The following is a 23,932-nucleotide window of genomic DNA, read 5'->3' on the forward strand; positions in this document are numbered from 1 at the left end:
GGTGGTGCAGTGTTCCTGGCGACAGTGGCAGCACTGAGCCTCCCTGCCCCATTCTGCCCTCTTGCACTGGGTCCCACTCACCAGGCTGTGGAGGCGGCTCCTGCCTGATGCTTGTCCAACCAGGCTGCAGCCTTGTGCCCCACTGTGGGTGCAGAAATCTGGGGGGGACATGTGCCCCCCCATGCCCTCCCAACAAATCACCTATGGCATTGCCTATGCCCACCCCCCCCACCCCACACACACCCTCTGCCCCACACATGGGGGGGCCTGGAGGCTGAGGGCAGCAAGTCAGGAGTAAAGGTCACTGGCAGGGACAGGGGGCTGTGGGTTGGGAATGAGGGGCACCAGCAGGGCTGGGAGGGGTTGGAGGATGTGGATCAGGAGTGAGGGGCATGGGCAGGGACACGGCACTGGCGTTTTAGGGATGCTCAGTGCCACAAAGCAGTGGGGAAAACAGCCACAGCTGGACCTGTGTCCTGGTGAGTGAAATGGGCAGGGGGAGCTCTGATTTTTCATGATGAATAAAACAAAATCAAACGCCAAAATAGATAGGTATTTAGAATTTATTTTATTATAATGATTGAGGCACTAGTAGGCTTCCAAACTTGTTTGTAATTGTAACTATATCAATAACACATTGTGTTCAACTGATACCTATGTAGACATTGGCGTTTCATTTTAATCGCAGGAAAACATGGATTTTGGTTTTTTTAATCAGAGAATTTGGGGGTTTTTCAGAGAATCTGGGATTTTTTCTGAGAAAACCAAGGTCCACAGTGATGACTTTTGTTAGTCTTGTTCATCTGAGGTTCTACATTGTAAGATGATCTATTGTTATAGCTTTTTTCCCCTCTAAGAATAACTTGGGCCAAAACTGCAATATTCTTACCACAGTGAATAGCTTCAGTGAAATCAGCCTGATTATTTAAGAATTAAGATACTACTTTACATAAATGAATGCATCTAAAAGCTGACCCCTGTAACTGAAATCTTTCTTTACTAAGATTTTTACTCTACCATTGCATATATGATATACATTGTTCTGTATTGCATGATTTCACTATTTAAAAGAGCAAATGAGAGAAAAAAAAGAAAAGAAATACAAGCTTCAGTATGAACCCTCTTCTCCCAGCAGTATATATTGAGAAAAGAATTGAGAAGAAGAACACAATGGGGAGGGGAGAGATGTAGTGCTGGGAGTGGAGGCTATGCCCTGCTGCCACTTGCCCAGCTGGGGCAGGGGGACGCGTGATGCAGGTGCAGCAGCACTGGGTGAAGGGGCTATACCCTGCTGCCACTTGCCCCCTTCTGCCCGGAGTGAGCTGCACCTGCAATTGCACCTCCCCCACCCCGGCTGGACAAGTGGCAGCATGGCATTGCCCCCGCTTTCAGCGCTGCTGTGCCTGCATCCTGCACCTTCCTGCCCCCCTCCCCGAGTCCTGTACCCCCTGCCCTGGCTGGGCAGCTTGTCCCAGCCCCAATCCCTCCCTCCCCCACACCCCTTCTCTCCCCGCTCTGCGCACCACAACAGACATATCAGCTGGAGGCAGCTGTGTCCAGCGTGGTGAGGACTGCTGCCTGCTTAGTCTATGGCTGAATCTTTGAAGCGGCACCAAATCTTTGGATCCAGTTTGGCCAAATCAAATCAGGACAGTGATTTGAATCTCTGAATTGAATCACTATCCCTCCGAATCGACCAAATCTGAATCCAAAGTTTCAACTTTAATTTTTTTTAAAAAGGGGGTTTACAGTGCTTGTACTTGTGGTGAATGCCTCCAAAACATTAACCCAAAATTAAACAAAAAGAAGTTAACTTTGTTTTTTTTAACTGTCATTTTTGGGGATGTGACACTTGTGGTTTTTGAACATTTGCAGTGGGCAAGAATTCTGGACTGGGTATTATAGATCCATCCAGTTCAGTTAGGTTACTGATGAGGTTAGAATAATATATCCAGGAACAAACATGATGCACAGTTCCTAGGATAAGTTTACAGAGCTGACAACTAAAATGGCATCTTTTTCCTTATAAACCAAGAAAAAATTACCTAAAACTGTAGAGATGCAAGAAACTGATCCTGATTATACAGAGATACTTTCAGAGCATCACTGTTAACGTAGATATTGTTTTCCACCCCCCCCCTTTCTTTTTTTTAGGTAGAGAGATGTGTTCATTAGCAATTTAACCCAGACATCATTGTTGCACTATTTGCTATGCATGGAAAAAGACACCTTAAACTTTTTTTTTTAATGTGCAGGCACATATTTGCATATTTTCCCACTCCCATGGAACCCATTATAGCAGTATAGCTAGGAAGGTGTCTACCTGAACTTTAAGCAAGTTTAACTTTAGATCCTACAAATCCTACTGAGGTGTGCAGCAGAGAATATGGGTTTTATTATGCTACTGCACTGCATAGTGTTAACAAAGTATAAGGCTTATCTCATTAAATATGGAGTCACTACACTGACTTCAGAAGAATTCTCTCTACAGGTGGGTACAAGATTGAATTATGTTGAATTGCCTATACCAAAATTACTGGCAATCATTAAATCAGTTTTTACTTTAGAAAGTACTTCATACATCCTATAAGAAGGAACAGACAGGTTGTGGTGTTTTCAGTTTCTTCAGCATGACAGATTTGTTATTTTAAACTTAGCATTTCATACTTTTTGATATTATTCTTATATAAAATAATTCAATTGACCATTTCACGCATAGACAAAACTGACTGTTTTACACACAGAAAATCATTAAATGCAAGCTAAAATAGTTTTTCAGAGTCATGAAATAATTTAAATGCTAGAAAATGACCGGGTGAACAAAGCATAATGTTAAACAATTTATAAAGATGTTACAAGCACATGTACGCAACAGATCAAAATGAACAGTGCTTATTTAGCAAAAAAACTGAAAACCTTTATATCCTTTTGGGTTTTCTGATAAATTAGTTTCTAGTGAGAATGTATAGGCAAGCAAGAAGGCAACTGCAAATAACACATTTTAACTATACATGCAAAATTACTGTAATTGCATAAAATTCATACAGATTTAAATCTTAAGGTGAAACAATCTCCAATGTCATTCAGCTTTACAAAAGCAAATTTCAAATTCTGCAAATTTGAATAAAAAGAGCCCTCAAGAAAGAAAAAAACAACCTATTTTCTAATAACAGTAGAATTGATAAGCCTGTGAATAACATCAGGCTGGTGAAAAACTGTAAGGAAGAATAAACTTTCAGAAATGTCCACTGCATTCACATTTACCAGCACTGCAGAATATAGGTACAGGCTATAAATGGAGAGATTTTATACAGATGCCAAAAATTTGAAGCCATTGATATCTAACTCAATTCTGCCAAAAACTCTCTTATTTTAAATATTGTAACAGAGTTTTCACTGTAAACACATTAGAACCTACAGTTCTGTAAAAGTGATTATGAAAGAATATATATATTTAACTATATACTTGTAAAATTACAAATGCATAAATCCTGGTTACCAATTGTGGTACCAGTTGTGTGTAAACCATATTTTCTTATTATCTTTTAAATGGTACATTTGCCCTACAGTAACAAAAGACATACCAGTATTTTAGAGAGGAATCTTTTACAAAAGCAATCCTGGAAAATAGATGCAAGAACTAGGCAATCAAAATATACATTTACTAACATATTGCAAATGGATTTTAGTATTGCTGTTCACAACATCTCTGTATAACAATTCACATTTGAAAGTCATGAGAGTGAGAAATAGTGTCTGTAAACCATGAGATTCAGAGCTATATTCATGAAAGTGGCAGAACCTATTCCATAAGTCTTTTTTCTCTCTGCAGTTAGCATTGGCTGTCTTGCCATTGACTCAACAGTATTTAGTGTCTGCTCTTATTGCATAGAGTTTAAGTCTTATAGATTAGGGAAGTCATTCTGATTGTCTTATAGTAGAACTGTTTGAAAGAGTCAGGTTGGACTTCCATTATTTGCATGTAATAAGTCTGCTGAAGCCATTTAGGTTGTCTTTTCATATAAAGAGTAAAATGAAATAAAATAACTATGTCCTGGTCTGGAATTACATAAAACCAGTTTCAGGTAGTATGGTGTATACTTGCTTCTGTCCCCAGAGTGACATTACATTGAAATTGCCAAAGGAAAAAAGATTTGTTGTATCAGTTTTGAATGCAAAGGTGTCTATATTTTTCAGTATATTCTCTATATTTGTTATCCATTTTCCTTCACATTTACTTAAATAAACTTTATTTATGTGCAGCCCTAATTCAGTCTGTAATTATGCAAGCCACTAATGCAAGTCTTGGGTTATTTTCTATTTTTATCCCTCATTACTGTTTTGGAAAAATGATCATTGCCATTTACAATATTTGTATTTTCATTGAGGCAAGGATTCTTTGAGTGATATCTTTTATTGGACCAACTGCATGGTGGAGATAGAGTGAGACAAGTTATATTTTCCTTGTAAGCCAACCTCTTGAAGGCAGTAGTTTAAATTTAAAGCCACAATTTAAGCCCATCAGCTGTGTTTGACAAGTATAACATTAACTGTACATATGCCTATATACTAAGAGAGCAGTAACAGAAAACAAAATGTTATTGCCTGTGTTCTAAGAGAGGTCACATACTTTGCTACCAAATCAAATCAATGACTTGCAAATACTCCTGTGTTTGGAGGAACCTGTATTTTTCCATTCATAGCCATTTTGTTGACCAAAAGTCACTTGAGCTTGTACATTCCTAAGTTATATAACCAATCACTATCCCAGAAATCAGAGGTGAAGGGCTGGGATTACCAAACGTTCCTTTGCATTTTTTCTACTCCTTTTGGTCTAAAGAACACTTGTCCATAAGAACGTGCATGTGTTGCATGTGTAAAAATAAAGACCACAGCTGATCAGAAGTTCCCAGTGGAAAAGAGAGAGCGTGTGTGTGTGGGTCTGCATGTCCAAACTTTGTAATGAAAATATTTCCCATTTGTCATTAATCTCTAACAAAGATCCAGTAACATGAATTGCAGTTAGAGGGGGCAGCAGGGCTCAAAAAGCCCTGGGCACTTAGCATCTGTGAGTCCTACCTAACCTTACATCCACCCCTAGAAGGAATGTCTCCCCTTCACCCAATCCACAAAGAACAGAACATTATTATTTCTACTGCATAAACAATATAGCAAATCAGTAAATGCACAATTCTTTTGTAGAAATTAACATAAAAAAGTTATGTTTAGTGGTAAATTGGTTACATTAACCCAGTCAGATTCCTGATGATTGCTGCCACGTGGGCTGACAGCCATTTTAGCACTCTGTTTCAGTGGAAGCACTCTCTTGCTTAGCATTTTGTTCTTCACTGCCACAGGCAACCACTAGGCTTGATACGCTGCTGGCATGTCCTGGTCTATTTAATTTGTCCTTCATGGACTTGCCTTCCTGTGAATGGCTGTGTAAACTCTTTGACCGTACAGATGGGAATCCACAAGTTCTGTCTGATTTCACAGACAATAAATTTTCCGTCTCAGCCTTGTTGGTAACAGGTGTGGAAGAGTAAGAGGCACTGACACCTGTTTCACCAACATCACTGTCATCTTCCGTATCTGTCAGTATCTGTTTTTGTTCTGCCTGCCTTTCTGCTTCACACACAAAACCAGGATATTCTGGGGGACGCTCCTGAGAGAGTTCCTGTTCAACCTCATATTTCCATTCACTAGCCCACTGTTCAACTGCAGAAGGGCCCACTTGATCCAATACGGTACTATATTCTGTGGTCCAGTTGTTAACCCCTCCAACCAATTTCCCTCCATGGGCAAATATAAAACTCCTAGACTTCATCATGGTTGTTTGATAAGCACTGAAAGTTTCAGGAGTGTAATAGCGCATTTCCTTAGATTTCTCCAAGGGATAAGAGATAGTAGCTTCTAATTTGGTCCTTTCTACAGTTAACTGAGTGTTCTGAAAATTTGGTTTTGGTACTGATTGCCCATTCATAACAATATTTGACTGGTTAATATGTTGAGGAATTGTTTCATCACTCTTGAAAATCCCTTGCTTCACATAAGCAAAACCAGCTGAACCAGAACGGGGTCTAGTAACATTCTTTGCAATTTCTAATGTAGCTTTACCATCATCTGTAGTGGAAACTGCATTAGCACTGGAGGCACAGCGGAGACTACTATGGCGTCCTGGAACCAGTTGCATCTTTGAGCCCACTCCATTTTTCTCTTCTTTTGTACCAATAGAATATGCCTTTTTGCGTAATCCCAAGGCTGGTGACATGGGGGCAGTACTGTCATCACATATTAACTCATCGCCACCAACATGATATCGGTACATGCTGTAGCCATCAGAACTGTTGACACTGCTTTGCCTTAGGAGATAGGCAGTATCACATTCCGAGGAAGCCCGTGAGCGTGTGTGCATCAGTTCAGATTTGTCAATACCTGCCAGCTTTTCAAGAGCATTCACCATCCGACCAGAGAGCTCTTCCAGTTGAGAAAGTCGAAGGTCAACTGTCTGAAGAGAAGCTTTCATAAAATGTTCTCTTTCGTTTACTTCTTCTAACCTCATAGACATATTTTCAACTCTGTTGAGTATAAACATAAGGAATTAATTAACCAGAAATTATAGAATTATTATGCATAGTGGCAGCTTGCAGATGTTAAAAAAATACTCTCTACCAGAAGAAACATCATATTACTTCAACCTGGCTCTGTAGCGTCTGTAAAGATTGGGTGCTTCAGCAGGCTTTTTGGTGTTTTTAGCTAAAACTGATTATTAGGTAAAAGCACCAAAAAAGCCCCACTGTAAAGACATCTGGTGAGCCAAGTTAAGGTAATGTGCTGCCTCTTCTGGGCATGTGCAGGGCTCAGCACAGGAATGTGTCAAGTTTAAAGTAAAGTGCTGTTATTTTATTTATTTTTTTTGCATCTGTAAGCACCCAATATGCCCCTAAAAATGATGGAATTACGTTACAAGTGAATTTTAGTACATCTTGTTCCTAATGTGCAGCCATGTCAAAGGACATATATATTGAATGTACAGTTTTCACTTACAGTGTGAACACGCATCATTTTCGAATGTTTCAAAAATGCAGCTGTACAGATACACAGGTGGGATAAAACACTCCCAAATGTTTTTGCAGCACTCCACCCAGGAGGCATGATAAGGATTATATACATGTTTTCCCTTGGTTGAATTGCTGTATTTTTAAAGCATTTCTAAGCCTGAAACATTTGAAATGGTAAACTTACTTTCATTTTTATGGAAAAAAATTTACTCCTGTGCAAAAAGCAGTACATGATTTATCCATCAACAGTCCCACTTCTGCTTTCAAATAAGGTCTGAATTGGTGCATAAGTTTCACACTGCCCTTTGTACAGGAATTAATTTTCCTAATAAATGTACTGCCCAGCTTATTTCTTTAAGAAACAATTCATTTTTCTAATGCAGAATTTTCTCTGGAAGGCTGATACCTTTTTAAACTCTTAAGAAGTGGATATTAAATGATGCATCATTTACTATCACAAGATTGGAACAGTTAACACATTTCTTTTCAAATTGTTATACCAAATTATTTTCTTGCTAAAACAGGGCTTGGGGAGTAGACAAGGAGGTCAAGCTCCAACCCTACTTCACTGAAAATTTACAAGATGGAGTTTTTGACAGAGATTTATTTTGAAAAAGGAGCTTGTGTTTTCTGGTTCATTGTGTGTTCTGGTTGCAGAAATTTAGCTGTTTCTACTACTGTTTCAGTCCACTATACAATCAGACCTCGATTTACACAGTGGTTATGTCCTTGAAAAAACACTGTGCAAATAGTAATCATGTAAAAAGATACCAAGGGTCTATGTGAAATAAGGATTTAGCTTCCAGGTGCAGCCAATAATTTGGCTGATAGATGCTGGTGTATGTGCACAGCTGCAGTACAGCATGCAGGCAGTGAGAAGCAGAGCCCAGCAGCTCAGAGAGCTGCGTGCAGCTGGTAAGTCTGGTATGGTGGAAGAGGAGGGGAAGGGGCATGGTGGGGCAGATCAATGCCCCCACGGTGAGGGAGGAGTGGGCAGGGGTAGACGCTGTCCAGCCAGGGCGGGGCGGGCACAGGACGGAGCCATGGCTTGTCCGGGGGGCGTGGGGCGGGAGTGGCTCCCACCACTGTGCGCATCCAAGGAGGGTATGGGGAAGGCGTGTGCCCCCAGATCTGCATGGGGTGGGGAGGAGTAGGGCAGGCAGGCTGCAGCTACGGGCTGGAGCTGGGGTTGTGCCAGGCTTTTCTCAGTGGGGGCTGAGCTTGGGGCAGGTGGCAGCAGCACTGGGATGGGGCTGTGAGGGGGCACTGCAGCCACCCCAAATTTCACCATAGCCCCCATCCAGCACCACTTCTGCCTGCCTGGTGCAGCACTGGCTCTTCCCGGTGCATGGGTAGAGGCGGTGGTTGAGCAGGGCTCCGTGCAAGGTGGGCAGTGGCAGCACTGGAAGGGGGTATGGGGGGTGGGGAGGCCACAGTGAAATTTGGAGTGACTGCAGCCCGCCCCCCCCGTAACCCCTGCCCAGCACTGCCACTGCCTACCCTGAGCCCAGCCCCTACTGAGAAAAGCCCAGCACAGCTCCAGTTCTAGCCTGCAGCTGTAGCCTGCCTACCCTGCCCCATGCAGATCCAGGGGGACATGCCCCCCCCCCGTGCCCTCCCAGGGTGAGCGCAGCAGCAGGAGCCCCCCAGCATGTCCCCCAGGTGAGCCACGGCTCTGTCCCATGCCCACCCCACCCCAGCTGGGCGGTGTCTGCCCCTGCCCCACTCCTCCCTCACTGTGGGGGCCTTGATCTGTCCCCCCCATGACCCTTCCCTCCCACTACATTAGACTTACTAGCTGCACACAGCTCCCCAAGATGCCAGGCTCTGCTTCTCGCTGCCCGACTGCACTTCACTGTGTAAAAGTGAATCCATATCATGTACAAAAATAAAGGGTTGCAATTAATTGACCATGCATAACTGAAACTGTGCTAAAAAATACCATGTAAATCAAGGCCTGACTGTACTTCTCAGCACCTGTGTAAGTGAAAGTAAGTGATTTCACTTACACGTGAGCTAGGGTTTGTTTAATGATTGCTGAGCTATATTGGCACTAATCCTCATATGGGCTATAGACTACTGACCATGTAAGTGCAGTGCTGGAAAGTGAGAACTCAGGTATCCGTATCTCATTCCCCGTTATGTAGTAGATATATCATTTCTACTGCTCACTGCAGTTGTTTTAGTTATGGGGGCTTTGAGTTAACTTCAGCAGCCTCCTTTGGTACACCCTTTTCCTAAATGCAGTCCTTAGAGCAGTGATCAACCATGTATGAGGGAGGTTGGGGATGTGCAAGCCGGTGTGTGCTAGGTGGGTAGTGCCTGTACACATGCAGTGTATGTGTGTATGCAATATGATTGTGCATTTTTATTCATCACCAAGCCTGCAGCTCCTAGGTTGCCTGGCTAGGTTACCTAAATCTATCACTCTGTATGGATCTTCCCCTTCCTGCATGGAAGGGATGCTCAGTCACTTCTCTTGCACTGTTCTTCTCATAGCAGCCCTATGGAAGCTTCTAAACAAATAAGAATCCACATTTGGAATCATTCTTCCCCAGTGATGCTGGGGGAAGCAGGGCATTGTGTCTCAGAGCCAGGAGTCTCAGATGGGGCCAGAGCTGATGTGAAGGCACAGAGACAAGGTGGCAGTTTTGCCTTTACCAGGGGTGTCAAACATGCGCTGCATGCAGCCCATAGAGCCCCACCATCTAGCCCAAAGTGCTGCCCCTAGGTCCGATCAGACCCACACTGGACATGGCACATGCCCTTGGAGCATGGGAGGTCTGTGGGCTGGATTGTTATGCAAATAGCATAAATACCAGCTTGATGTTAGGTAAATAACATGGAAATAGATTTTTTGCCTATTGCTCTTAATCTTATGTATTTTCTTGAGTTTTGCATTGCCTTAAGAAACTCCATTTTGTATTGCTCTGTAGCTTGACATAAGTGCTCGACCTTTTACTTTTTTGTATGCTGAATGGGTGAGAGTGTGTTTGTGGAAAAGGAAAACATCAACTGGTGACTGGCTGAAGAATGCAGACTGATAAAAGACCTAACAAATAGAAACTGCCCCAGAACAGCGAGAGAACAACAGCAATCGACCTTCAAGAAATAACACAGTGATAACCTAGCAAAAGCCCAGAGGACTGGGTGAATTGACAAAGCTATAAAAGATAGGGCGAGACGTATCGATTTTGGGTCTTGTTCTGCATGTCATCCTGGAGCACTGGTTTGTCTGATGAGATGGACTGGCAGGAGCCCAGCTCCCGCTCACGATCAACTTGGTTGGCCACTAAGTTGATCCTAGCACCAGTAAAACTGGTAACGTATACCAGCGCAGAACAGAAATTGTGTGTGTGTGTGTGTGTGTGTGTGTGTGTGTGTGTGTGTGTGTGTGTGTGTGTGTGTGTGTGTGTTAAGCGCTTAATCAATAAATGTGGCATCTTGCCTTATCCTTCCTCATCAGGCCTCACTCATGATTTGATCAATTGGCAATCTGTGTAACCGGATCCAGGCCACAGACCTCCTCACCTTACGTCTCCCCCAGTATACCTGATCCAGTGGCTGCTCCAGCCAGTGTGGAACTTACATTGTATGCAGCACAGATCCTGGAGTAGCTGGACCAGGTGTTGCATGCAGTGCAGTCTGGCCAGAGCATCAGTCATACTGCACATGGTGGCTTCCCCGGCTCGAGTATGGCACATAAAGCACCTGCTTTGGATTTGCATCACACACAGTGCTCACTCCAGGTGATCCAGGACCTCTGCTGCAAGTGGTGCTTACAGGTTCCATATGCAGCATGAATCCTGGACTGGCTGGTAGGGCTGCGCGAAGCTTTGGTCCCTGATTTGATTCAGTGGAGACTTGGCCTCATTCAGCAGCCAAATCTGAATTGAATCAGAGGACACTTTAATCTCTCCGAATAGAATCAGAACCCTCCGAATCGATTCAGAGAGATTCAGAAAGATTCAGAGATTTGGACATAGAGACAGCTTTGAATGTTTTTTCTACATACCTCTAGGCAGCAGGGGCTCATGAGTGCTGCGATGCTAGGGCACATGGAGTATCCCACAGAAGCATGGGGGGCTCCCCAGTGTGCTTGGCAGGAGACCTGGATGTGGACCAGAAGCACTTCCAGTCCACTTCTGGGTCTGCTGGGGAGCGCACTGGGCTCCCCACCCCTGCACCTCCTAGTTCAGTGACTGATGCCTCCTGGGTCTGGGGGGGTACCCAGGGTCCCCCTGTGGCCAATAACTGAGCTGAGGAGTCATGGGGGGACCCCCCAGTGCACTCTCCAGCAGACCTGACCGGAAGTACTTCTGGTCCACTTCTGGGTTTGCCGCTGAGCACATGGAGCCCCCGCTCCCCGCACTCCTGTGGGATGCTCTATCTGCCCCAGCATTGCAGTGATCACTAGCTGTGCCTGCTACCTCAAGGTATGTAGAAAAAACTTTTAAAGCTGTGCCTGTGTCTGAGTCACTGATTCTCTGAATCAGCATTGACTTTTCAGATTTGGATTTGGCCGAATTGAATCAGGGACAGTGATCCAAATCAACTAATCGAATCATTGTCCCTGATTTGGGCTGAATCCGAATCCAAATCGAATAGGGTCTGCTTCGCCCACCCCTACTGGCTGAAGCAGGCACTGCATGCAGCACAGTCTGGTGGGAGCCGTCGCAGCATGAAGTATGGTTGACGCTTGGTTGAACTATGCTGTATTTGGTGCCTGTTCCAGCTCCTCCAGGTTCCGTACCATACACAGTGCAGGTCCCAGATGTAGCCACTGGATTAGGTAAGTTGAGGGAGGGAGTCTGTGGGCTGGATCCAGCCCATGGACTGGCCCCTTGCTACTCACCTGGCCTGCAGGATGAGTTTGGCACCCCTGGCCTCTACAGAGCTCCCAAGATCCACATAGTGTAGCCCTATAAAATTCCTAGTGGGGTTACTTGCAGGATCCTCCCCACAATGGGAAGATGTTTGCAAACAGACCCCCACAAAGTTATCTCTTCTCAAAAAATCTCTTCTCAACTCCCAGACTTCTTCTGTAAGGGTTTTTAGGCCTTTCTCAGCTACTAAATGAAGTCTGGAGCTGTTGAAATGTGCTGGATTGGCGGCCCTGGAGACCACACATAGCTTAAAAAGAACTTAATATGAGGGCCTTGTTACATATTAATTTTAGGCAGCTTTTGGAGCTCTTAACCAAAGGATTGTCTACACATTAACACTTGAAACTTTAAGGACACTTTAGGCAGCTTAAAGTTGCACTACTCCAGAGCAGGTTTATCTCTGTTCTGTGTTACTCAGCTCATGTTCCGTATGTGTGGAACCTCTCATCTCACCTCACAGATGAGCTGCTGAAGTTGCAGTCCTTCAGCATCCCAGGATGCAGTGTTCCCTTCCCCACCCTCCTGTTCTGTATGGATAAACTTTCTACTCACTGAAGTCTATTGGCCAGGGAGTGGTTCCGGCACCAAGCCAGCTCCCCCTCCCATCCATAGGGGTGCGAACTTCCCATCCCAGGGGTGCAACCCCATGCAAACAGCCTGCAGAGCACAAGCTATTTAGCCAGGTGGCAGGGTACATATGGATCTGGGAGTGGATCTAGGGTGGCTTGGGAGGTGGGGAGCAGGTCCCCAAAGAGCTGGGGCTTCCTTCCTAGGGAAGGGGCAATAGCTCCCCCAAAACCACCTTTCCTCACCGCTTCCAGCTCCCAGCCACCCAGGGAAACATGATCACTACCCCCCACACCCTAATCCCAATTTAGTAAAACATAAGACCTTCTTTAATTTACTTCCTCTTTATTTTTAAATTAATTTTTAAACTTCTTTTTATTTTATTCTTCAGTGGCTGATTTTATTTCACCAGTAATCCCCATTTCCCTTTCACCTTCCATGTCATTACCCACATCCATCCCACTGAATTTCTACCTCCCTGCTTCATATTCCTGCCCTTCAACCCAGGTTGCACCCACCCTCACCTAGAGCAGAGAGAGAAGGCTGTCCTGGCTCACCAGTCCTCTAGTGGCAAGTCACAGCTGTGCAGGGTGGCGACAGTTAGAGAAGGTTTTTAACCTTAAGGGGCACGTCCACATGTGTGTGGATGTTTGGTTCCCTGGGGAAAAGTAGCAGTGGCACACCTTGCGCTGTGGCTACTTGTCCCCAGGGAACAACCATGCCACTTGCACTTTGGTGCGTGGCAAGTTGGTGGTGGAGTGGGGAGGCTTATCTGGGGTCTGGGGGCCTCCTCGAGCTGCAGCCACAGTGATCCTGTGAGGCAGAGTCTGGCCAGCAGCAACAGTGTGGCTCTGGATGGCCCGGCTCTGCTATTCAGCAGTGCATGCTGCCTGAGCATGCGCTGCTCTGTTTTTTCCTGCCGCAGCTTTTTTTGACCCCTGGATATCCAAGGGTCAAAAAACCTGCAGGAAAAAAGGAGCAGTGCATGCTTGGGCAGCGTGCCCTTGCAGCTCAGAGAACACTGGACTGGGCAGGCAGCACACCCTTGCAGCGCCACATACTACACAACCACGCTCGTATGGACGTGCCCAAGGTATGTGACTGCTTAAAGCTAGTACTAACACTGATCAACATTTGAGCAGCTCAAAATGCAATGTGTAGCAAGGCCCTCTAACTCCATTACATTTGATTACAGTGTTTTTCTCTTAGGAAGTATTTTAAAATTTCACCCAGTGATATCAACACAGCATGCTTTGTGTATATTCAAAATGCTGTAAGGAATACATTGTGAAAAGTTAATTGAATAAAAGCAATGAGTTTCAGTTGCTATGATTTCTAGCATCACCAATAATTTGCTTTTAATGTGTTTGGAGGGCCCTAGGATAATCATGAAAATGATTGTGAATCCTCAACATCTTAATGCCATTTGTTCTTCCAATAAAAATGGATATTGGAAACATATTATTTGCTATTTGACATTCTGTAGTCTTCTATTTACATTTTTTTCAGTTATCCAGTCATGAAGGAGGAAAAATACCCAGTAACTAATCCCACAGAATAATTAATTTTAAAAAATGTTATATAAAAATGTATCCATAGGTTGAATCTATTGATATATACTGAGAAAGCTCTTATGAATAAATTTGTATAGATTGTTCCCAAACAATATATGAACAAAAAAGGGAACTTTATAACAAGTAATGGTATCTATATCTATCTATGGATAATATATAATTTAATATGTAATACCAATATATATAAAGGATAATATATCATATAAAGGTTTTGCAATTTTTGTTTATTCATGTTCTTTCTTCGTATTATATTAGATGAAGATGTAATCTGTCTCCACTCCAGTGCTCAAGAGTGAGCTCTGGGAAGAATGTATTATTATTAAATTTATTTCCACGTGTGCCAATCACTTCAGCCATTCTTTACTAAGAGGCATTCTATTAATTATATGGGGAGTGTTTTCTAATGACAAGAAGCAAATGTTGACTTAAAAAAGATCAAGGTACGACTTAAAAAAAAAAAAAAAAAAATCAAGGTAGGATAACAAACAGGTTTGGTTACTGCATAAAAGAGAATGCGCTCCGGAATTTATTGAACTATTTTAGCTCTTAGTTCAACTGCAGAACAGATTTGCAGATGGCAGAATTATTGTCTAGTCCAATTAAAAATCCATTTTTTCCCCATTTTCCCCTCTTACCTACATTCTGATATAAATTATGGCACAGGAAGCCTGCACATAAAAGCTATGGACCAGGATGTGATATGATCATATACCAGCAAATCAGCTGTGGAAATTAAATTAACATTTCTTTTGCTCTTGCACACAAAAGATGATGGAGCGTCTAGAGCAAGAAGTCACGAGAAATATGCAGATCTGCTTTGTGCTCATGTATTATAGCTGATCAGTGAGGCTTACTGGCTGACTCTGCTTTATTTATTGTCACAATAGCCACAGATTTGAAAAACTTCCAGGGCATAAGCAGTGCAGTAGATATTATGTTCATGCACACACACAGACACATGCTGTTGTATCCACAGAGCAGATTTCATTTACTCTTCTACTCCCAGACTGCACATAGCATACTGCATTATATTCAGGGCCTCTCTCTATCTGGAAGGAATTCAGAGCAAAATATTTAAGTGGCTTGTTGTATGGATCTATGCAGAAATGCTATAAGAAATGGAATGTCAATCATTAAAGTGTTGCTAACTATTTGTTTGGAATTCAATTAACTAACACAGCTGTAATATTACAGGTATTTCCTGCAATATCATGGTCATATTGAATATTTGTACATGCTAAATATCAATTATAGGTCAGCTAAAAGATGACTAAGGGAATTTGTGATATTCAGCTAAGGGCATAAAAACAATATGAAAAGAATTCTTTAGGGTGGTTCTTGAGGTGAGGTATAATTAGGAATTAATGAGATGGAACTGTGCAAAGGAATATTTAAGAAAAGGATCGTGCATCATTTTCATAATAGCAAGTTTTCTCAGAATGCTGAATAGCCATCCAAGGGAAGCAAGGGAAGAATCATTTGACTTATTTACAATGGCCAGTAAACTGGGCAGAGCATTGGAAAACATGATCTAGAAAACAGATCTTCTGAGAGGTTTTTTGCTTGGATGACCTAGTAACCGAAACCTATAATAGTGTCACTGCTGCTATATACACAACATAATGATTTACAACAGGGGTTGGCAACCCTTGGCACATGGGCTGAGCGTGGCATGTGAAGCCATTTTGCTCAGCATGCCATGGCCAGCCCCGGCTCTGGGTAGCTGTTGCCAGCAACAGAGCCCAGGCTGCTCCCGGCAGGGCTTTCAGTGCCCTACCTGCCTGCTGGGAGCAGCCCAGTCTCCCGGCTGGCAGCAGCTACCCAGAGCCAGGGCTGGCTGCAGCTGGGAGGCTCCAAACAGCTGTGCCAGGCTCCGGCATCAGCTCCCTACCAGTGCATGCACCCATGCCTTGGACCAGGTGGTGGGGGAGGGACCTGAGGCAGCACAGCCCTGGTCTCTCCCCTGCTCCTGGCATGGAGGTGATGGCAGGGTTCTGGAGTCTGGCGCAGCTGTTTGCAGCCAGCCTGGGCTCTGGGCAGCTGCAACAAGCAGCGGGCAGGCTGCAAACAGCTGCGCCAGGCTCCATAGCTCCAGCATCAGTTCCATGCTAGCAGTGACTGCTTGGGCACCTCGGGGTGGGCTGCACTGCCCCACTGTCCGCCCCAAGGTGCGCACGCAGTCACCACCAGCATGGAGCTGATGCCAGAGCTGATGCCATAGCTGTTTGCATCCTGCCCGTTGCTTGCTGCAGCTGCCCAGAGTCCAGGCTGGCTACAAACAGCTGCGCCGGGCTCGGGAGCCCTGCCATCACCTCTGTGCCGGAAGTGGGGGAGAGACTGGGGCTGTGCTGCCTCAGGCCCCTCCCCCACCGCCTGCTCCGATGGGCGGGTGTACTCGCTGGTAGGGAGCTGATGCCAGAGCCCGGAGCTCAGCACAGCTGCCTCCCAGTTGCAGTCGGCCCTGGCTCTAGGTAGCTGCTGCCAGCTGGGAGCCCAGGCTGCTCCCAGCAGGCAGCTGGGATGCTGCAAGCCCTGCTGGGAGCAGCCCAAGCTCCAGCACCTACCCAGAGCCATGGTAGCTGCTGGCAGCCACAGAGCCTGGACTGTGGGGCAGGGACTTTGGGTGGTGGGCAAGGGGCACAAGCAGGGCATCCTGCCATGTACCCCTTGCCCTCATTTTGTTTTTCTGCCATGCCAGTACTCTGGCACCTTCCAAGGTAGGCATTGTGGCATTTTTCAGCACTCCGGCCAAAAAACGTTGCCTATCTCGATTTACAAAATGAACTATTCCCAACATCTCAGTGAAGTACATGTAGGCATTATTCCTCCTTTTCAGGTGGAAAGTTCATGTAGGGAGGTCCAATAACTTGCTCATGAAACCAGAGCGAATCTGCATCAGAGATGCTATTAGAATTTAGGAGTTCTTGAGCCACACACCCAGTGCATACTTCTCTCTTTCTCATCTTCTCTGCCATCTGACACCACCTTTTCTAGTACATGTGTGCACTCTTTTGGTTGCCCAACAGAGAGCAATTTGCTAAAACGGGTGGAGAGAGAGACTCAGCTTCACACAGAAATAATACATTAGCAAGACTTATGGGTTAGTCATTCGAAAGAAGAGCAAACAGAGTAGAGATCCCATGAGAAAACCTGCTCTTTTGAGAGACTTGCATGTTTAGATCTTTAAGGATGGTCTGGATAAACATGTCTCCAAGGCCACCGGGTTTTTGTGGCTTGACTCCCACGCAGTGTTAAGAAAAATGGGGGGAAAGTGAAAAGGTTTTTAGTAAAAAGGATTTTTTTTTAACTGGGTACCTTTCAGATGTAACTCTGATACGTTCATCATTTGATGATTGTTGTTCATCCTCCTTTTCCTGAAAGTATTCCTCGACACACTGCTCTTCAAATTCATACAGCTTCTTCAGCTCTTCATCATTCAGAAACAATTCTGCATAAAAATTGTACAAAAATGCCCATTAATTTCCCCCAAGATTCCTGAGAGTCTGAAGAAATTTCTAGCATTTTTAAAACCAATTTAGAGGAGGGTTTGTTTGGGGTTTCTTTTGGCATGGAGGGGGGAGTTGGAGTGTGTGCGCATGTGTGGGGGGAGAGGATTAGGGGTCACTGAAGATTTTGTCTCTGTGCCTAACAGCTACTTTGTGAAATGGTGATCAACACTTAGCTAAAATGACAATGGTTTTATGGGCAATGTTATCTTATACAATGAATGATTATCTGATTTTTATGATGATCCAGTAGAGCACTATATTTTCCCATTGGTCTCTGCACAGATTGATTAAAATTAGTGGAACATCTGCACACAGAACAAGGGTGGAATATAGTTTATAGTTTCTGTTGAATAAAATACCCAGGAAGCCTCGGCAAAAATGATTTTTCCTTAAGATGAATTTTCTTTTTACTTCTCCATCAAAATGGAATTCGCCTCAGTGTTTACATGCAACGGATAATCTGCTGTATCAGTTTGTTCCAATGATATTCTTTGAATAAGGATTTCAAAATGGCATTTATGTAAAAAAATAAATCTGATAGAGAAATTAAAGCCCTTGAGAAAGCTTAATCTTTTATAGCACTTGACTCTCTGTATTTTCAGGTGTCACATCTACCATTCTTTTTCATCGAAGCATATCAGGCAGAAATATAATTACCTACAAAATGTGTTTCCCCATGAAGTGCAAAAATCAAGAAATAAAAATACTACACAATTAATGCAAACATTTGTTTGTTTTAATGAAGCTGAATTTTTCTTTTTACTCTTAATATGATGGTTATAATGCTCTATAATTCACAATTATTATCACTTTAATCTTCAAGGCACTTCAGAGATATTAATTAATCCTCAGAGCACTCCTGTGAGGGGAGGTTTGATTAAACTTGGAGAAACTGAGGCAAGGATGTTGTACATGACAGTCACAGATGAAATTAGAAACCATAATCACTGTCTGTCTTTAATTTTTTTACTCCTTTCTTCCCATTGGGTAGCATCCATTAGAATTTCATTACCTGAATTAAAAGGATAACAACACAATAGAGGTTACCATTTAAAAAAAAAAAAAGCTAAAGATTTGGAGACTTCTATGAATAAATTATTTTGCATGTATTGTCCCATACTGCCATCTTCTAATATACTTGATTGCCAAAGTGAATAAAATGAATGGTTATTAGCACTGGAAAAGTGTCTGCCTGGTGTTGAAATGAAAACAAGAATGTTATGTAGAATAGACAGTTTTTTGCATACTCAATCCCCGGTCGCGCTCATCCTGATCCCCTTCCCTTTTCTTCTTACAGCGACAGCAGATGCGCTTGAGGATTATGTAGAGATGGCTGAAGATGATCATTGGTGGAGGGAGGACAGGCCTGTCATGGAATGTCATGATCAGCTGATATCGCTGGAACTTCCAAACTTGGTTGGATATGGATTTCACTTCAAAGAAGGTATTGCTGAAAAAAGGGTTATTGTTAGCTGTCTTTATTTCCACTAGGTCCTTCAGATCTTTTGCCATAACTCAGAATATTTTTAAAGATACAAAAAGAAAAAAAATATTAATTTAGAATAGTTTTCCTAGTGTATTAAAGCTACTTAGCAATCACTGAAAAGAAATGAACTCTGCAAACCATATGCACTACATACCTGCTATTCTGAAGCATGCTTATAAATAAAGTATCTCTAATAACGTGCCTCAGTGTTTGAAAATATGAAACCCATGAAAGGTATTCTGTATAAAACCCAGAAGCTACACACAGGGGTTTTTTTTTAATATGCTGATCAGCTTGACCTAAATAGAAGACGTTTCAAAGCTCTCACAAGATGCCCTAAATTCAAACTTCATTCATACAAACTTCTGGCTTCAGAACTCAGTGCATCGCCTTTTAAAGAAAGCTGCTCTTAAAAATGAAGGTTTTTCATTTTCATCACCAAAGCAAGGCATGTATTATAAGAATTGAACTTGGAGGTCAGTGGATTTAGAGGTGTAGAATGGGGACTGCATTCGATACAGAGACTAATAATAGCCTCCCCTATATTATACCAATTAAATGAGAGCAATCATGCTTCTTATAGTGTTGGATTAACTTTTCAAGCTATTTGGAGTGTCCTCAAATTGCACCACTTCTCGTTATATAAACCCTTCTTTTTCCACATTCTACCCACTTTACTTTTCTCGTTTTCTGTGCTTTAAAATATTTACACGCGCTTTCATGAAATCACTTAAAACATGACTGCAAAAAAAACCAGAATGTGGAGTCCATGAAGTTTTAGATTTGTCTGGCAGGGAAGAAGGGTGGTTATATTATCACTGAGACGGGTTTGACTTTATTCTGTTGTCTCAATAGCAAGAGTTTTCCAATTGCATACCCTGCTATCTACCATGCTGGGAGGATAGGAGTTAACAAAATGACCTACTTCCTAACTGCTGATTGTTTGGTCTCTTCCACCAATAATAGCTAACATTGTGTGTAATGTTCCCGCCACCACCCCAGCTATGTGATTGGCATTTGAGTACTTTAAAATTCATGACCTTTTAAGCCACTAAGCAGTCTAACTACATATAGCAAATAAAAGACGGGGTTTGTAAGAAGCACAATTCTGGGCATGACACACAAACTAAGTATTTTGCTGGGCATGACACCACCTGCCTAAACCAGCCAGCACTTCAGTGCTGTAGAGCTATGGCGCATCAACACGTAGTGACTAGTGCATTTGTACCTCTGTTAGGATTGATGCTTTGGGTGTGCCTGTCTAACAAGCCATCATTTCTAATGTTTTATTTCTAAGTTCGGATGCAACAGTGTGGTTGCACCCGCTCTGGCTGTGTGATGCATGCAGTTTGCTCTCACCAGCTTTGCACGTGCTATGGGTTCTGAGTTCATTAGCTGCTTGGTGTGGGCTATGGCTGTTTGCATGCAGCTCCAGAACCCAGAGGGTAAGCATCATCAGCTGCTCTTTGCTCACCCCCCTGGGCTTTGGCACTGTGCAAAAAGAGTGGCTCCATTAAAGCCTGGGCTGAACATGTGGTGAACTCAGAGAGCCATTGTGCACAGTCAAACAGGAGGCAGCAAAACCCCTTTGCTGCAATCCTGGCTCTGCCTGTGCCAGGCACCACCTTTTTCTTCTGATGCATCATGAATTCACAGTGGGCCCCTCGCGTATTTTGCCATGTCCTCACAGCAAGTGATGTGCCTGGGATGCAACTGTCCTGTAAATCCATATATTGCTGCAGCTGCAATGAAGAGTGGCCCAAATGTTGCTTCAAGGCATGGGAAAGTCAATCCCAATGTCCTAGGTTGGCAGAAGATGGGCTCCAAACAGCCTAACATTTAGCAGGGCAGCAAGTAACGAAATATATTTCAATATTTGGAGGTTTCTATTTTTTGAAGCAAATGCCATAATTGTTTTCTGTTAAGCTGTATTCATTGGGTTGTCAACATGATGTATCCCATTTCCTAAATGGTCAAAGTCTGATTCCTGCATAGCTTAATTGAAGAGGTGGTGCAAATAACATTATATAAGGATCTGAAGTTAGTCTCAGCACTTTTCTATCTAAAAAACAAAGCATGGAACTACAGAGTCCCAAAGTAGGCCAGTGGATCTGGGAACAGTGAGCGTACACCATGCTGTCAACTTCCCAACATTTTCCTCTGCAAGTCTGCTGAAATATTTGTTAGTGTACACAGAATGCAGATGGCTTCCTCTGTGACCTCTGTGCTCAGAAGCTCCCCACAAAGTAGAACTTCACCAGTTATTTTGTACTTGGAACATGCAGGAATAACCCTGCTGTTACATGGGCTAAAGCAGGGGTGGGCAAAATGCAGTCTGGGGGCTGGATGCGGCCTGCCAGGTCATTCTATCTGGCCTGTGGGGCCCCTAAAAAATGTAGAAGATTAATATTAAATCTGCCCTGGGCTGCCTGTCATGCAGCCCTCGATGACTTGCCAAAACTCAGCAAACAGCCCTCTGCACAAAATAATTGCCTGCTCCTGGGCTAAAGTATTCTACCAAGAGAACATAAGTACACAAAACTATTTTCTTCAGGAGAAGCCCTGATGCATGTATGACACTACCAAAGAAAGCCAACCTGAGCAAGCCAAACTGTTTAACACACAGCATTGCTAGTACTGGTGAATCTGCAATAAGTTCTCTTTTATCATGTCTCACCTTGCAGACTGCCCTTCTATCAAAGGTACTGGTCAATCACATTCCCAGAACATTAGACTTTAGGGTACTTGAGCAATTATACTAAGAGGATTCACCAACTTCTATCTATTTGCAAAACTATAGTATAATTGGGCCCTGCTGCAAGTCTTTCATAGTCAAAATAATCTTCAGTAACAGGAAAATAAGGAGGTAAGTACATGATCATATGGTCATATAATATACTTACTTGAAGACAGCGATCAGTAGATTTACCAGCAGAATGTTTGCTACCAAGAGGTAACAGGCCATGATAGCAGGAGTGAGCCAAGCCCCAGGTATGCAGGGAGGGAGGCGTTTACCATCCTCGTCATAAAGATTATCTCCACAAGGAGCTAAAGAGGAAACAGTAAGGACTTAAAATGTATCTGAGAGAGGCAAGCAAGTGTGGAGCACACTGAATGGAAAATCAGTTCTCAGACACTGCAGACCCTTCTCAGCTATGGGCTGGCTGAAATTCTCACTACATTGAATAAATCTTTTCCCCCTTGGGAAATACTCTGTCTCTGAAGTCTACTATGAAAAAGGTCCTGAGCAGGATTTTCAGAAGTGACTACTAATTTAGGATGCTGCAGCTTTCTGGTTGCTCAACTAAATATGTCTAACAGGAGCCCAGGACTTGATCCTTCAGTCACTTACTACCTGTTAAAACATTTAACTCAAGGGCACTAAAATCCTTTCATAGATACCAGATCTAGCAATACATTTTTACCAGATTTAGTTTGCTGACACAGGCAAAACCAGTTTATTTTAAAAGTGTTTCCAAAACTATGTTCAATCTTACTTGAAGATAATGTTTGAATGTGATCTGACTGGCCTGAAACACTTACTTAAACCTGGTTTTGTTAAGACTATATGTAGGCTGAATTGAAACCTAATTCTCAGATATGGGCTTGAAAAATTTTCAAGCAGACTTATATCTCAGGCTTGTATTTATCTGGACACAGAAAATCAAATGCATCTTAGCAACACACAGATTGCATGCTATAGTGGCAAACTAATACATGAACAAGAGCAACAACACTGGTTTAGGTGGCATTTTATTTATTTGCATCTGTTTTTGAATACATTGCTTTTTTCTTGATGCTTGAAATGGGTTCAGTACAAAAAAAAGACTCATATCTGAATACTGGATTGGCTCTGTGACTAAAATGCCAATATTCACTGAAGAAAATAATATATTTAACTAAAGAAGATAATCAGTTCTCCCCATAAAGACTTACGATTAATTTCCATGGCATAGACTTCACAGCAATCCAAAAGGAAAGGGGAGGAGAAAGGAGAAAAAGAAAACAACAGAATAATAGAAAGAAAGAAGACAGAAGATTGACAATATAGTGGTTGTTCTGCTGCCAAGAAAAGATAAGCAACTCAGATATCAGAACCATGGAGACATATGCTTAGAAACAATGGCTTTATTAGAGCTGCAGTATGTACTGCAATTTCCTCTTCACTTTGTCTTCCTCAAATATGACATATGGAAGCAAATTCTTGTCAGTAAAAATAAATCACAAAATGCTGCTGGCAGATGATCATTTAAATACACAATATATTTTAGTCAAATAAACTCAACTAATGGTCACCCACAAACATACAAAGTTATAGCAAAGAAATGAATCTCATGGCAATTATGGAAACAAACTTCCCCTTTTTCATGAAGCAGAATCCAGGCGTTGACTTTTCTGGCTATTTCTGTCCTTATTATCATTCTTTGTTTGAGACAATCAGTAACTATGCTACAGATGTGTTATTACAGCTTCTAATAGAATTAAAGTCTAATTGGATGATCACTATGGATCTGTGGTTGCCACTCCTCAACTAGTGACTAAAAGTAAAATCATACTGATTAGTGGAACAGGAGCACAGGTGACCCTCATTCTGCTAGGTGCTAAGTGATCCTAATTTTATGGTCAAGGGGATCCTCTATCTTAGAGTGAATTTCATCTTTAGGGTGAAATCCTTCATACTTCAGGTGAAATCTTGTCCCCAGTAAAGTCAATGGCAGAAGTCCAACTGAATTAATTTGGCTCAATTTTGTTTGGTTATGACAGAAGTAGGTAAAAAAATGCATTTTTCTGAGTGATTGAGGTGGAAACTCAATACAATAATTCTCCATAAATCATTTGCACATAAGGA

At 42.8% G+C, this 23,932-nt stretch overlaps 1 protein-coding gene and 2 long non-coding RNA genes across 4 annotated transcripts in view; 2 read left to right on the plus strand and 1 right to left on the minus strand.

Moving 5' to 3' along the window:
* LOC109288675 overlaps nt 1-18,963 on the plus strand; it is a 38,665-nt gene extending 19,702 nt beyond the window's left edge. For both annotated transcript variants that reach the window (XR_002095205.1, XR_002095206.1), the window contains exon 3: nt 18,895-18,963. This is a non-coding gene — a long non-coding RNA (uncharacterized LOC109288675). The remainder of the gene's footprint in view (nt 1-18,894) is intronic.
* The window catches only part of TRPM1 (transient receptor potential cation channel subfamily M member 1), a 139,006-nt gene continuing 119,355 nt past the window's right edge, over nt 4,282-23,932 (minus strand). The window contains exons 23-26 of the mRNA XM_019504352.1: nt 21,987-22,131; nt 18,845-19,047; nt 17,404-17,536; nt 4,282-6,578 (exon numbers count right to left, since the gene is read on the minus strand). Of these exons, the coding sequence (XP_019359897.1) occupies nt 5,297-6,578; nt 17,404-17,536; nt 18,845-19,047; nt 21,987-22,131 (1,763 nt within the window). The 3' untranslated portion in view covers nt 4,282-5,296. The remainder of the gene's footprint in view (nt 6,579-17,403; nt 17,537-18,844; nt 19,048-21,986; nt 22,132-23,932) is intronic.
* The window catches only part of LOC109288674, a 95,608-nt gene continuing 90,645 nt past the window's right edge, over nt 18,970-23,932 (plus strand). Inside the window, exon 1 of the long non-coding RNA XR_002095204.1 lies at nt 18,970-19,041. This is a non-coding gene — a long non-coding RNA (uncharacterized LOC109288674). The remainder of the gene's footprint in view (nt 19,042-23,932) is intronic.

This window comes from Gavialis gangeticus, unplaced genomic scaffold (genome assembly GCF_001723915.1).
Source record: "Gavialis gangeticus isolate Ggan-Ray unplaced genomic scaffold, GavGan_comp1, whole genome shotgun sequence".
Lineage (NCBI taxonomy): Eukaryota > Metazoa > Chordata > Crocodylia > Gavialidae > Gavialis > Gavialis gangeticus.